Raw genomic sequence first — 16,408 nt, forward strand, 5'->3', positions numbered from 1 at the left:
GGTACTCTTTCGTGTTAAATTCCGCAAATTATAAAAGCGCTCTATGATTATGAAGGGTTACCATTTTCAAAAATAAAAGTTTATAATAATGTACTTCCTAAGAAAAGAAAACTACCAGTTCACATTTACAACCATTCAAAATTTTCCTTGTCAGCCGAATCATTTATGTGATACTTTTCCGATTTCGATGAAATACCATTTGAAGATTCATTTTCTGTGTTATGTGATTCTAATGACAAAACCTCTAAAGCAGTGTGCACGATCACACTTTTGTCATCTGTTGATTCTTTATCTTCCGGTGATAATGAAATCGATACGTTCGATAACATTTCTTGAGAAGATTCATCTACTTCGAGCTTTTCGTAGGGTATGTTGCTTTCTTCTTCAATTTGGAGAGCGGATGAAAATGTCGTGTCAAAATTAATTTGATCAGTATCCTTTCCGCTCGAAGTTTCAAATGTAAATAATTGGTCTAATGCGTCATCTGTTAAAATTGGCTGTTGGTCTATATTACGCTCTTCAACTGGAATTTCACAAGAGATAGAAACCTCTTTGGAACAATTGTAATTTATATCGTGTGAAATCGACTGCACCCTTTCTTCTTGTTCGTCGTCGTCATCCAGATTATCATTGTTTCTTAAATTTAAAGCAGAATTAGTAAGAGACTCCAAGTCGACTTCATCTTCTAATAACTGTTTCCAACTCTCGGATTTTGGGATGGTTAAATTATCTTTTCGTGATTTGCAAGCATTAATTAATTCCTGCCATTTTTGACTACTTGTTCCACGCCTTCCCGATACTCGACCAATTCTCTTGGGTTTACTATTAGTGGAACCGATATCTACTTTATCTCCAGCTAAAGTTATGTTGAAATCCTTCAAGAGTCGACGTTGTCTTACTTTGGATTTCTTTCCGGGAGCTGAAATTTGTAATTTATTTGTAATTAGTTCATTTTAATTATGAAAATTTTATTAGGTACTGTACTTACTTTCTGATCTCTTCAGACGGATGCTTTCTGTATTCATTCCGCTGTGACGAAGAACATCTATTAATTCGTATCGAAAAGAAGAAATATCTTGTCTTACTTCATTAATATCATCTTCTGTCACACTATGAAATTCTGCATGTCTTTGTTGAGAAGTTATGTAACGCCAAACCAGATTTCTCATCACATACTTTATTACAGAAAAATTAATAGTTTATAGAAATAATTTGTATAAAAAATTTTCTAAAATAATACTTTGCTTACTTGATATTTCGCGTTTAAGAAATCTCGAGTTTCCTTTGTCTGAAATAAAACATAACAAGTATTTTATATACTAACATACTTATCTCACATTTTTTACATGAATAAGGCAAATAAACAGTATGTTAACAATAAATAATAATATTAAATTGGAACCATGTCTGCACAGAGAAACACTGTTATTACATGGACACAATGTGTCACAAGCGAGAACACCGAACAAAGACTGATGCGAATCCCAGAGTTTAATGCAAAACAAATATATGAGGGTCACAGTAGCGATTTCCCAGAACGAGAATGAACGAGATGCTGCGAGACTTCATCAACATAAAAAATGGCGATGATTTAGCCCGTTATTACGGTCAAACCTCGGTTTACGAACTTAATTCGTTCGTAAAAGTTGTTCGAAAACCGATTTGTTGTCAAACTGAAACAAATTTTTCCATAAGAAACAATGTAAAATGGATAAATCTTCCTGATCCCAAAACAAACCATATTTTTAAAAATTTTTTTAGCTGTATTTCATCCATAAAAACGTCTACGAATGCGATATACGTGGGGAGTCCGATATTAAAGGTACAGACCAAAATTACACTAGCATTTATAATTAAAGAAAATATTTAATACATTCCACTAAAATTGCATACTTTTGTTTATTTCTAGACATAATCGCCGTAAACGTTGAGGCATTTCCCACTGTGACGCTACTTTAAACATCCATTCATTCCGGTACTGTTGCTTGAAGTAGTCCAGAACGGTATCTTCCAATTCCTCCTGATCTGCAAAGCGTTTCCCCGCCAAAAATTTCTTTAAAGGTCCGAATAAATGAAAATCCGATGGGGGGCTAAATTTGGACTATATGGAGGATGATGCAGGACCCTTCAATTCCCAACCACAATTTGGTTTGATTTGACGTGTGAAGTAGATATATAATATTATATTGCAAATTAATTTTGACTGAATTTTTAATTTTAGTTTCAGTTTCGGTGTAAAAAAGTTTTAATTATTTGTTATTTTTAGTTTTGTTTTTTTTTCTTCGGATTGTCACTAGCGTAAACACGAAACTGCTTGTGACAGGGTCCTACTTTATATTCAGATTGATAATTTGAATACGGAAATGATAAATCGATGATGATTACAAAGACTGTAATACGTTGTTTAGAGTAAAATTTTTCCTTAGGATGATTGATGGTAGGAACGAAGTTGAATTTTGTGCGAAAAGAAGATGGCATTCCATAAATATGTGAGTGACGTCAAATTACACTTTTTTTTTAATAGGAAGAAGATTGATTTTTTGTGTAGAGGCTATTTAAGAATGTAATAGTTGAGAAGAAGCCGTAAAATAACGATTTTCGCATCGTCCAGTAATGTATGCCGAGAAGCAGTAAAAGATATTAAAGTATGTAAAGAAAAATTTAGAATTATTTTTAGGACGAGAACATCCTGATATTTAGCTTAAAAGAAGGCATTCTTGAATAGTAAGTTTTGATAATATGTCAGGTCTACTGCAGGTTTCGCAAATTTAAAGAGCGAAAATTACATTGAGAAAATTGTCCGTTGCTACAAACCAATTATTGTTTCCTTGATAATTTTACAGGCAAGTTGCTGCTAATTTTTGTTAACCGTTGAAAATGAAAGATACATTTAAGTTATATATGGTTGGATCGAAATGAGTAGTAATTTACACAATAAAATTAATAACATTTTTTAAAATATGAATAAAAACGAGTATTTTTCCTACTTCCAAACACATTGCGTATGAACAGATTTTATGAATTCAGTGTATCTTTCTCAAGAGTTCTAGTAAATGTGTTACACGAATAGGATAAACATAAGACAGACTTGAATACTGTAGACTGTAGAGCGTAACAATTTAAATTTATTGTTGAAATTTGGATTGTTCGCTCTGGAAGGAAGGTCACAGCAACGCATTAATACATTTTGAAGTTAAAAGGATGAAAGAAATTTGAAAAGTCTATCGGTAAATCGATTTCCAGTTTAATATTATTAAGGAAATAGAATCAGAGTGATAATAAAATAATTTCAGATTAATTTCTTTCTAAAGATTATTGAGAACATTTTAAATGGACGATGTTACTTTTATTGTACTGTATGATATGTTTGTAACAGAACTGTGGCTAGAGCATTTGCACAGGGACAAACTTAAATACGACGCCTTTTGGATAAGCTTTTCATTAATCTGTTACAAATTTTAAAAATATTAAAAACATTTTTTATTAATATAATATACATTATATTAATAAAAAGTGTTTTAATATTAATATAATATACTACATAATATAATTTTTCATACTCGTATGCAAGCCCCATCATCTCGGCGCCCTGGCCACATGCCTTTCTTTCCACAGCTGTGGTTAGTAGATCAAGTAAGATATTTAATATCATCAGTATAAGAAATAATATGCATGTGAGAATTATTGATTTTGATGTCGTCTTATTCATTATCCAGTTGATGAAGTATGTAATTAGAGTAAGTAAATATGAACTTTATAAACTAATATAACTTTAAATGGGCTCTCTAAGGAATATTCCTAGACAATGTAAAAGACTTTTAGAGTTAATTAGAATATACTGAAGATGAATTTCGTTATTATAATAATTAAAAATATAAAATTATTTTTAAAACTAATTCTAATGTCGAGTACATTTTATATTTAATTATAATGTTTCGGAGGAACAGTACATTGCATATTATATTCTAGTATATATAATGTTAATATTAATTTTTGAAAAAAAAATCAAATATTAGACATATATAAAGTTAATATTAATAGAAAGTGCAAGTGAGTTTAAAAAATTTATTATCTGCACGGTCGATTTTTATTACGAAATGTAGGTATTTTCATATTTATTTCAAATGCAATAAAATGGTTATATCGCTCTATGTTATCGATTACAGTGAATGTTATCGTAAATATACATTAGTCAAAATTTAAAGAAAACAAATGTTTTGCCTCATGTTTTTGTGTACTTATTTATTTTTACTGATATGTTTAGGTAATGCCATGTCATTATTATTCTTATTTATTCGAAATTAATTCTGTTAAATAAATTTCTTATTGGATCTACAATAGAGTTTTATTACCTATTCCGTTTATATAAAAAGATATAACACTTAATTGTTTGATTTATACGAAGAATTAAGTAATAATTTATATAAAGATTTGCAGATTTTGATACAAGCAGAGAGAACTTTAAAGAAGTACGATTGCTCTGGACTCTGTACTTTTGAAGCTCTCTCAATTAACATTTGGAATTTCTTACATTTATACTTGAAGTTGTAAATCATTCCATTTTTATAATGTGTGTATACACTGCAAATAGTAATGTTTATTTTATGTTAATAAATATATTTCTGACTTTTATAGTAAATTATAAGTTACTTTAAAAGTCGGAAATAATTTATCTTCTATGAATACTGATCTATGTAATAAATTTTAAATTTTATAAAATTATATAAAGTTGTATCTATTATGCAATTTTATCTGGAATTAAAATTTAACTATTTAAACTAAGAATTTATTCATATTTGACCTATTTGTGTTTATGATTCTGTCTGAGTAAGAGATATGATATTGTAGTAGTCTATAATAATTTTAAAATAATAATATTGTTAGATTAGGCAGTATTATATATTATATGACGTTTCAAATATTACATTTTATAATGCTTGTTGGTAATGATTAGGGTTTCTCAAACGGGATCCCGCTTGTTTTTTAACCCGGGAAATTTTTCTTATCCCGGGAAATCCTGCAAATTTCTTAAAAATTTACTTTTTTCTTATTTTGTGTTAAGGTTGAGGAAATTTTGCAAATAGAAAGTGTAATTAATTCATAAACTATCAGAATACATTTGTATTTATTAATTTTAAACCTACTTATTAGTTTTTTTTTTTAATTTTTGCTGGTTATGGCACGCCACAAATCAATAATCAATACGTAGCTTATTTGTGGCAGGACTCTCAAAATTCTTTACCAGTAATATCTGGAATAACTATGCTTACTCTGTCTTAATTTTTAACCATGCCCAGTAGCTTCAATGACTGCATGACGCCAAGTTGTGCAAATTGGGCAAGGATACAAACGAGTACGAAGTCTGCGAGTATGAAGTTTTTCTTCATAACCTGATTATTAAAGACAAACGAACTGCCGAATTATTGGTCTATGATGTTTCTATTAAAGTAGTCGAGGTAGACAAATCAAGAACACTAGGGAACAAAAGAAGTACTACAATCTCAAAAATGAACTAGAAATCTTTCAGGATACAGGTGAAAAACACATATTTGTCTTCTCTTAAATGCATTAAACACGATTCCAATCACATCAATTGAATCGTAAAGGGCATTTTCGGTAGCAAGACTTTTCATTACTAAAATAAGAATCAGATTGAGTGATCGGAGTATTGACCATCTTTGCTTTTTAAAATTTACAATATTTTGTATTATATTTTATTTAAAAAACAAAAATTACCTTCTACGTTAGAAGTTTGATCTAAGTTCTTTTTTTTTTTTTTAATTTTCAACTCAATTCAAAGGCATTTTTGTCGTTGTTGTATGCAGTTTCCAGTAAACTTTAATAAATTTTTTCTATTTGTGAAAATTTCTACGTAATTCAAAAGTTAATTTTTAATATATATCTTACATAGCATTATTAATATTATTTTGGAGGTTACAGAACGTATTAAATAACTTTAAAAGACGAAAAATAATTATATCATTTGATTTCATGATATTTATACACAAAATATCAATAAATAATTAATTTTGTCCCGGGATTTCCCGGGACAAAATTACAGTTCACTTTTATCCCGAAATCCCGGGACAAACAAAAGACCGGGAAATGAGAAACCCTAGTAATGATGCTGGCTGGCATTTATTGATCATCAAACACATTGTGAAATATACTTCGAAAGTGACCTATGAGTATAGTTAATTGGGGTGCAGGAGGCCCCGATTAACTATATACAAACTTCCGGTCTAGATAGGAAATCACGTGACTTCAATTCAAAACTTTTCCCCGAATTGAATTACATAGATGACAGGCATGACTGTGTTCTTATCAGGAAAACAATGTACAGGGGCAAGACACTATAAATCTGAGATGGAGAATATATATATTGAATTGAAAAATTAAGAATATGATTAAAAATTGCAGCCCGGCATTGTGACGATGTCACAATAAAGAATAAATAATAATCTCGTTTCTTATAACTTATTATTCGAGCTCATATTTAAGCTTGAAAGACATATAGGCCTAATAATTTTTTTAAATCATCTAAAATCAAAAAACTAAATAAGTAAAATACTCACTTTATTTCCTTGTTCAGCATCATCCATGTTTTTTGATTTGCATAATCTCATTAATATTTTTACCGTGGGAAGAATGTTGAATGGAGGTGGTACAGTATTACCTTTTTCGAAATAATCCATGAATAACTTTGTTCTTGCAAATTTCCATTCAGTATCTGCTCTCGCCTAATAACACGAAATTTAATTCAGAACGAGAAAAATCTATTTTAAGTTGAAAATCGGACTTACCGATATTATTTGATACGAATTACTCATCATAGCAATTAAGAGATTTAGTAGAACTACAACATTGATGACGCAATATGATCCGAACATTAGCATGCCCCAAAATCGAGTGTAACTTTTAATACCAGTTAATTCAAAATTGGCCAGATCGACTAGCCCGAAACTTGCCCAAAATAAACTTTGCGACGATTCAAATAAGCTTAAAAGAATTGATTGTTTTTAGAAACAATACTATAAATGAATTTAAGAAAATAAGCTAAACATACTTTGAAAATCGTCTCCATGCCAAGCAGGAATCTCTATGTTTGTCCCAATTGGCTTGTCCGGTTACCGAATCGTAGCATATTTTCTTCTCCATGTCTGCATAATACCATAACAATTGATTAAGACCACATGCGAAGGAAAATAGCACAAGTGTATAGATGAAAAAGAATTTAACAATGTCGATGGCCATCCTTCCTAATGATATCTGAAGAGGACCCAAATGAGGATTGATAGAGAATAGATGAATCAATTTAAATGCACTATTTTAGGAATACAAATACATAAAATTAATAATTAATTCTTTTTTTCATATTTAATAATAAAAAAATATGTTTGTTTGTATTTACGAAAAAATATTCCCTGCTGCAAACAATCCATCTGCTATTAAAGTTGGATCAAAAGCATCCCACTCTTCTCTAGGAATAAATGCATTATCTGGATATTTAGAAATTTCTGAATTTGCCTAAATGAAATATTAGTCAGAAAGCTAATTCTATAGTTAATATTAAAAAATATATATATTTAATATTTTACCTGAATATAAGCCCAACCACGTAGTATTATAGTTAGAACGTAAAGCGTGTTTCTAATGAAATCAATGATATTCCAGGTGTTTTGAAAATATTCTACGATACCACGCGTCCATAATTCTCTTGTTTCCTGCCAGATATATGCTAAAATAATTTTCAAAATTATTTATATTTAGCACAAAAAATATTCGAGAAAAACGCTTAGTTTTTTTTGGTTAAATTTACCTATGGTATACAAAATGGCGGCTCGTCTCTAATTCCAGCAAACAGAAGAAAGGAAATAGTGGGGACGCACGTTCTAACCTAACCTAGCTTATTCTAATAAATTACCATAATTATTATCAACCAAATTATTAGAATAGGTTAGGTTAGGTTAGAACGTGCGTCCCCACTATTTCCTTTCTTCTGTTTGCTGGAATTAGAGACGAGCCGCCATTTTGTATACCATAGGTAAATTTAACCGTTTTTTTAAATAATAAGAAACTTACAAATTACATAAATGAGTATGCTTATTTCTATAATTGTTGGTAAATTTCCTCTTTGCTTTTTTAGAGCTTCTGTCATCTGAAATTTCGTTTCTTCTGTACCGAAAAGTTCTATTATCAATGTCTCCACACGTTGAGAGGCCAAGATAAGTAAAACTCAAAAAATAAAAAATAAAACTATTATAAAATACGAGAAATATCTGGTAGAGAGAGGAGAAAAAATGAACATACATAGAAAAAATAGATACGAGAAGGCATGAACGATGAATTTAACAAAAGGTTTCTCCATTAATTTAGCCGCAGAACTTGTTGGGCATATCATATAAATCCATGAATATACAGGAAACAGCACTCCAATTTTAATTATTTGCCATAATTTTTGAAAAACATTAGATCGTCTAAACCCAGGCAATCCTTCATACCAGAGACTACTTAACAATTGCTGGACATTTGGATGAGCGACAAACTGAAAACAATTATTAAAAATCTATTCATGAAACTATAAGGTTCTACTGTTCAATTTGTTATCTATTTTATATTTATATTTATATTCAGATATTGAAATGGATTCCGGCAGGCAGAAGGAGGAGAGAAAGGCCACGGACTACATGGATAGAAAAAGTAACAAAAGCTTGGAGCTCAAAGGACTGATAGAGGAGGATTGTCGAGAATGGAGAAGAAAAGTTTGGCACTAGAAGATGCTTAAGCATTATTAACCTGTATAATAATAATAATTTACGATTAGCTTCAAATAGAAAAGATTCTTGCCTTCTTTTGATCACATTTAAGGGCTAATTCTATTCTTGACAATAAACTTTGAGTTTTGATTATTTGATCAGATGTGTCGTGACTTAGAATAATTTGTAACTCATCGGAGGTACGCACGTGGTCTAAAAGAGCCACTGCAAATTCTTGGCAAGTTTTTCTTAATATCTAAATATCAATACGTGGAATCACATAATTAACAATAATGAATTTTTAGTTTATAATTTAAAAATAAGAATTTTGTAGCATAAAATTACTAAGTATTCTTCTTTAAACTCATTCTCGATTAAACTGAGTCGTTTTAATTCTCCACTAAGTTCAAAGGCCGTCAAAACAGGATCGAAACTGGTCAGACATATCAAAGATGGCGACGACAATGCGCGATAAGCATTGATTCTAGTTCGTGAATGACGAAGATAATCTTCACATACAGCATTTAAACACTCGTTACATTTGCATTTGACCTCGTGAGGCATTGGCATGGTAGCATTGCGATCGAGTAACAATTTAAGAATTTCGTAATTATCTTTATGTGCAGCTAACATAAGAGGTGAAATTTCAGGAGAAAAAAACGCTATATCTTTATCCACAGTTTCCCAGCTCTGAAATAAAAACTATTGTGTAAATTTAATCGTTAAAATTATTTAAAAGATATAGAAATATCATTCTTACATATTTTTCTCCAGTTTCTATACATTCTTCGTGATCTAAAAGAAGTTCAACAGCTTCTACGTATTCAACATTAATGGCATGCAGAAGTCCATCTTTTACTTGAACTCCTTCCAGCAATAATAACTTTAACATTTCGAAATTTTCATTATCAATTGCTATTATTACTGACGATCGACCCAATGGATCAACACAATCAACATTAATCGTTGTCGAATCTTTACCTGTTCTTTCTAATATCCTGAAAAATAAATTTAAAATCCGTGAATACATAGTTAACAGTATACAATTTTAATGATTATACAAATTGATGCACATAAATTGCAGAATTTTTGCTATTCGTTAGCCACCGTCCAATTTTTTCCACCGATTTTTGTTTTTAAGTGATGAGCTTCTGGGACCGTTAAGTTTTCAAGTGAATTTCGCTTGTTATGTTGTGAAATGCGATCAGAAATGCTAATTACATTCTGATGAGACCACGAGTACTTTGATATAAGTTCTGTGTATATGTTAGTCAAAACCCGTTTTTAGTTAGAACGCGTTTTAACTAGTTGAAACTAGTTTATACTGGATGTCTTTGTTAAAACCCATTTTGTCTAATAATAAATAAATAATAAAAGTCCATTTTGTCTAGTTAAAACTAGTTTTAACTCAAATTCATTTTTTATTAGCAATAAATTCTAGTTTTAATTAGACAAAACGGGTTTTAACAAAGACTTCCAGTATAAACTAGTTTCAACTAGTTAAAACGCATCCTAACTAAAAACTGGTTTTGACTGCAACATATAGAGTGATTCGGGGTAAGATGGTAAGTGAGGGAAGATGCCTACTTTTTGATATTTTCAAACGGTGACGTCAGATATTGTCATGTGTTTGTATGATAAATCGTTGGGCCAATATTAAGTGCGGAAAGCTGTAGTTGGCTACCGTTACCTCATTTTCTACATCTGAGAAGAATAAAAGCAAGATAAGAACGAAGTTTTTGTTGCGAAATGTTTCTAGAATCATTTTAAGACTAAAAGTTAAAATAGAATTCATCAAAAATTGCGAAAAACAATTAATGTGATGCAGGTAAGGTTTTAAAGTTTCCATTGTGAGCTACCGCCGATCCCGATCGGACATGCTGGAACACGCGACTCCACTAGGCATCTTACCCCATCTAATGGGAAAGATGTCACATTTTTTTGGAGTAACATGCCTATTTTTTGTTAATTGAATTCCAATATGCCTATTTTTAATAAATTTTTGTTTTTTTTTCGTTTTATTGCAGGATATGCATAGAAATTATATAAGGACTTCTCAAAAAGGTTTTTGGACTGAAAAAAGCTGTCAGCTAGCTATAGAGCACGTTAGAACGGCCGGAAACTTAACAATACTTATACTGTGCTGTTATACAGGGTGACAATAATTAACCCGTACAAGTTTTTTGTATCATAAATTTATTAAAGAAATGAAAATTAGCAAAACAACAGCATATAACAGTGACAATACTTTACGTATTAATCGGATATTCAGCCAGTTTTAAAGTGGCCTACTTTTGCTTTGATGCAGAGCCCCAAACGCGTTTTGAAATTCTCAGCGATGGGCCGCGCTCTTCTGGAGACAGTTTGTCTCACTCTCAGCGCAAAGATTGCTTCAGCGACTCCAAACTTTCATGGCGCTTAGAACAGACCCTGGCCTCCAAAATGGACCACACACTGTAGTCCATTGGGTTCAGATTCGGCGAGTACGGTGGCCATTCCGCAGACGAGATGAAATCGGGAAAATGAGCCTTGCACACTCCTGAGTCTTCTTCGCCCTGTGTGTCGGCGCCGAGTCCTGCTGAAACGTCCATTTCGCACTGCCAAAATGCTGCTGAGCCCACAGAAGTACCACAGCCTCGAGAATGTCATGGTGGTACACATCTTGATTGATTTTGGCCCCTTGATCGACGAAAACAAGGGGTGTCTTGCCGCTCGCACAAATTCCGCCCCAAACCATGACTGACATTGGATTTTGTGATGTTCGATGACGGCTGAGCGTCCAGGAGCCCCCGCGGACCAGTTCCTGTCGTTTTGATGGTTGTACGGAGAAAAGCTTCTCGTCTGTGAAGAGAATGCACTCCCATTGTCGACCTGCGGCCCGACGCTTGAGTTAACGGGATCTTTGGAGTCTCACGCACTTGTTTTCATCGGTGAGGAGCTGAATCTTTTGGAACTTGTAGGGCTTGAGTACGAGTTCCTTTTTCGCCATTAACCGCACCGATTTGCGATTGATTCTGATCTCACGAGCAATTTTTCTCATGGAGACCTTCGCATGTCAGTCAACTCACTTTGTGATGATCTTGCGGTTCCTAGACGTGTTGACAGTGCGCTTTCTTCCACGTCCGGGACGGTCACCATTGTGGCCAAGCTCCTTGAATCGCCGAACTGCATCTGAGACTGTCATTTTTGGAACACCGAGCAGACGAACAATTTCACATTGATGCTTTCCTTGCCGGAATAGCTCCAAAATTGCACAACATTTGTTCGACACCATTAAAAAAATAAAGAACTAACCCTTATTACATCGAAAGTATATCTACACGGGCAGGAAATCATGGAGAATTAAACAATATTATGTAAATTGGTGACAGTAAAAAAGTTCAGGTGCAGCATTGCTACAAACTTTGTACGGGTTAATTATTGTCACCCTGTACTAACTATGAAGTACTTTGTACTACATATGCAATAAATTAAATTTGGTTAAGATATTCGAAAATTAATTTTATGCAATTATATTTGTTATCTTACTCTAATGGCATTTGGCATCTCACTCGGATACTTGGGGTGAGATGCCTAAAATTCCAGGCAGTAAAAAAGTCGTTATCGCAAACACAATATACAATTATTTTTCATATACTCCAAAGTTTCATTTGAAAAACATACTCAAGAATATGATATTTTCGTTAGAGGCCTCCAAAACTCAAATTATCGCTATTTTTGCCTTCATAAGCAAAATGTTAGGCATCTTCCCCCGAATCACTATACATAACTTTATTTATTTCCTCCAAACATATTTATGCAGCTAAAATTAGTTTTAACTAATGTTAAAAGTTAAAATTAGTTTTATCTAAAATCAAAACATGTACAGCAGTAAATTAACTAGACAAAACCCGTTTTGTCTAGTTAAAACTAGAATTTACTGCTAGTCAAAAATGAATTTGAGTTAAAACTAGTTTTACTAGACAAAACGGATTTTAACAAAGACATCCAGTATAAACTAGTTTCAACTAGTTAAAACGCGTTCTAAGTAAAAACGGGTTTTGACTGTAACATATACTGTAGCATATAGGGCCTATATGTAATATCATCACATTACCTATAAAATTTCTTGTGGTATATGAAAGTTTATTCTTGATACTTGATCATATATGAGGACTTATTCATTTACAGGCAAGGTGTTTGACAGTGAGTAGTCAAATGTGCAAATAAAACGAAAATAAAAAGTAGTAAGTTATTTTAGCTATCGTCACATTGCCAATTCTTATCATCTCTACCTGTCACCAAATTACCAGATTCTGACTACCAAATTTGTGGTTTATTGTATTTATACTAAACATTTTATGGTACGCCAAGCACGGGATAATATCCTTTTATTCGTGTTAGTAATATTTCAGCATTTCAGTGAAGACCAAAATCTAGCACCGCATTATCAATCCTTATTCTATGTATATTTTACACAAAACAAGCAACGAAATGAAAAAAAATGCTCACTTATGCACCTAATTATTAACTAAATAAATCAATTTTGTATTGGTCGTGTAGTAATTTTATTAGTAAAATACTAAAAAATTGCAAGTATAGATTTATAAACGTTTTTAAAATAAACAATAAGCATATTTTTATGTTTCAGAATAATTCATGCCGTGTATTTTTAACGTAAGTATTTTAAAAAAATTAAGTTTCATATGTTATACTTTCATTTGGAAATTAAGTATTCTTAATATAAGTAGATTATTCCAAAGGAAAATGTCAGTACCAGATTGAAAATTTATGATATATTCTATAATAAAGCATTGTTTTTGATTCTATACTAATCTATATCATTAATTATCATCACATTTATTCAAATAGCAAAAAAGTCACTTTACTATTGTTTGCTGTTATTTCAATTATTTTAAAACCAGTAACAATACTCATTGTCACCTAAATACGTAGTAGGTGTTTAGTATTTAGTATTTAGGTGTTTTATACTTATGCAGTTTAGAACTCTTGTAACCTATGTACTGTAGATTTTACGGATTATTTTTGCTTTTCAATGGCGTTACACGAATTTCTAGTCATTTATCATTTTATATTATCTATAATTCTATAATAACTTTGTGTCTTCTTCGATTACCATGTGTTAATTAGGCTATACCTTTTGACTGTTGCCAAATCACCGTGTTCTACGGCTAGCATATAACATTTTTCAACAGGAGTTAATTTCTTCACTGAAGGATGTTGATTGACGTTTATGTCTGAAGCATCGAAATGCCAACTGGGTTTTCTCTTGTCTGCCATAATCAACCTATTGTAAAGAACAGATGATTAGGTTTACAGAAAATAAACTCTTAAACAAGAAGTCGCCAATACCTAAAAAATTCATTTGCTAAATTACAAATTATAAATAATGTTAAAGACAAAAAATATAAACTAGGATAACAAATTTTGATATTTATAAAAGTTTTATTGTTTTCTTTGTAATTTTCTATAATAAATCACTTACAGTGAATTTTACACTTATAATTTATAGTTTAATTTTATGTAATTTGTACTAATGAAGAAATAACAATTAAAAATTGTTACATACTATACTTTGTAAATTAACCTAATAAGAGAAAATATAAAAAATTAAATATGTTAATACAGTTTTAATATATATTTATTATTTGTATAATAATCTAAACTTAATAATAACTTATTTGTTAATTTTTCAGATAAGAAATTCAATATATTAAATGTTTCTGAGATTAATCTAATTATAAATATACCTTATATTTTACTAATATATTAATTTTAATAGAAATCCGTTAAAAGATAGAAAAAAATGGACCCAAATGTAGACTTACCTGTAACATTTGCTGCAACTACACACAACATAAGTTTCAAACCTTTCAAATGCTTGGACAATCATACTTAATCTTTTTAAATAATTATATCTTTGGCTCTTGTGTAAGCAAAACATTTCTATGAAGAAAAATAATCAATTATTAAATATTATTCGAATTTTAAAATATATAATCCTTAAAAGCTTTGTTTCAGTAAAATTATTTCAAAGAAATGATATTTCATTGTTTTTGAGTTTTGGTGGTCTTAATGCCCACGAACACTCACAAAAATATTATGGAAATTAACAATATTTAATTTTGCATATATAAAATATTTTGTCATGTTTAAATAGTTATTTAATTAATTTATAAATCGGATTAACGGATTATTAATTTATATTTTCGACAATTTAATGCTGTTAATTAAGAAATATATTTCCTGGCAAATATTTATATTGAATTTTTATAATATTACTTCAACAGAAATAATTTAGTTTGCTCTCATCAAAGGCAAACTACGAATTCCCCCAGATTTTAATGTATTCGACCAATCAGATGAAACTTGAAAGATATTTAATTGGATCACAAGGAAGATTTAGTATCTTTTTATTTTGTGGTACTATTTTTGATGTATTTCGTGAATATCGAATTCATTTTGCATAAAAATACGACTGAAATAAATTGAATCCGGAATATAATTATCGTACCAAGGATGCAGTTGATACTTCCTCATCTTCTAATACTCTTTAATAAAATTTAAAATTGTCGACCTATAAATTCCCACCGTCTGTTCGCCTGTCTTTCTTTAATCTCGAGTTAGATAGATGAAAGACGAGACCAGATATGGAAACCTTAGTGGCAGAAGGCCCCGATAATTATATACGAACTTCCAATGCAAACTGAAACTGACGTTATTTCAATTCAAAATTTTCCCCTGAAAGGTGTAGATTGCTTGCACAACTCTATTGCTAAAGGAAAAGTATGATGTACAGGGGCAAGCCACTACTAACTTGAGGTGGAGAGCATATATTTTAAATTAAATAAATTAAAAATATGATTAAATATTGCATTACAATGCAAATACCGGTAATTGCTCGTTTAGTTTATTCTATACGTAAATTATTACATTATTTCATAAATGTTAGCTATTCATTAATTTTAAATTTTGACTTAAATAACTTTGTTCATAAATCATCATTGTCGTAAGAGCATCTACCGAGCGAGTTGTAAGTTGTATTAAATGCATTATGCTTATGATTTGATCACGCATTTGGCATATTTACCGTTATCTAAAATTATAATTATTATATTTTATATTATTAATGAATTAATGGAATATTTGTTTAACGATGTCTTCTAATTTATATGAATTAGTATAGACCATATGAGTATCAAAAGTGTTTAGAGTATAAAGGCAATTTATATTGGAAACATATCTGCAAAGTGGGAAGGATGTAAGAAGGCTACAAGAGGGTTAAGCCTTCCTCATTGACGTATAAAAAAAAAATTAAAATTAATTTATTCGGGCTTTTTAAATGGTGATAAATATGGTTTATCCGATCATCCACAATACAATCGTCTTGCACGTGTTAACAACAAGCTTTATTAATTATTTAAATACTTTTTGATTTAGGTCCTCTTTGGATTCTTCTGGATCCGCTACTGCTCCAAAGCTAGTTTTTCGTGGAATGTTTTTGAGATTTTTAGTTATTTTGTTACAATAAGAATTGATAATATTGAAAAAATAAAGGCTTAATATCAATTTAACTAATTATGTATGCATGACATTTAATAAATATAAATTTACTATAAAAATGTATTTTTTTGAGCCTCTACTATTCGTAT

General features: G+C 30.6%; 1 protein-coding gene across 1 annotated transcript; it reads right to left on the reverse strand.

The window, feature by feature from the left end:
• Positions 1 to 44: 44 nt before the first annotated feature.
• On the reverse strand, positions 45 to 14,597 carry LOC136983357 (transient-receptor-potential-like protein). Its single transcript, XM_067280072.1, has 15 exons — positions 14,585 to 14,597; positions 13,894 to 14,043; positions 9,517 to 9,754; positions 9,102 to 9,446; positions 8,848 to 9,012; positions 8,311 to 8,545; positions 8,083 to 8,235; positions 7,599 to 7,738; positions 7,412 to 7,527; positions 7,067 to 7,324; positions 6,804 to 6,999; positions 6,576 to 6,740; positions 1,250 to 1,288; positions 989 to 1,175; positions 45 to 919 (listed from the first exon to the last, which is right to left on the reverse strand). The coding sequence occupies exons 2-15, from the start codon at positions 14,034 to 14,036 to the stop codon at positions 126 to 128; spliced, it is 3,174 nt and encodes a 1,057-aa protein (XP_067136173.1). The 5' UTR covers positions 14,037 to 14,043; positions 14,585 to 14,597; the 3' UTR covers positions 45 to 125.
• Positions 14,598 to 16,408: the final 1,811 nt, after the last annotated feature.

The sequence above is a fragment of the Centruroides vittatus genome, unplaced genomic scaffold, assembly GCF_030686945.1.
Source record: "Centruroides vittatus isolate TY-2023 unplaced genomic scaffold, ASM3068694v2 contig_880, whole genome shotgun sequence".
Lineage (NCBI taxonomy): Eukaryota > Metazoa > Arthropoda > Arachnida > Scorpiones > Buthidae > Centruroides > Centruroides vittatus.

What these genes read in the sequence shown, in the direction of transcription:
- LOC136983357 (XM_067280072.1), bottom strand. Translation starts at nt 14,036, where the DNA reads ATGGCAGACAAGAGAAAACCCAGTTGGCATTTCGATGCTTCAGACATA. An exon ending in GCAGCAGGGAATATTTTTTC is followed by an intron (nt 7,325 to 7,411) that starts GTAAATACAAAC and finishes TTCCTAAAATAG; the next exon opens with TGCATTTAAATTGATTCATC. An exon ending in CCGTCTGAAGAGATCAGAAA is followed by an intron (nt 920 to 988) that starts GTAAGTACAGTA and finishes TACAAATTTCAG; the next exon opens with CTCCCGGAAAGAAATCCAAA.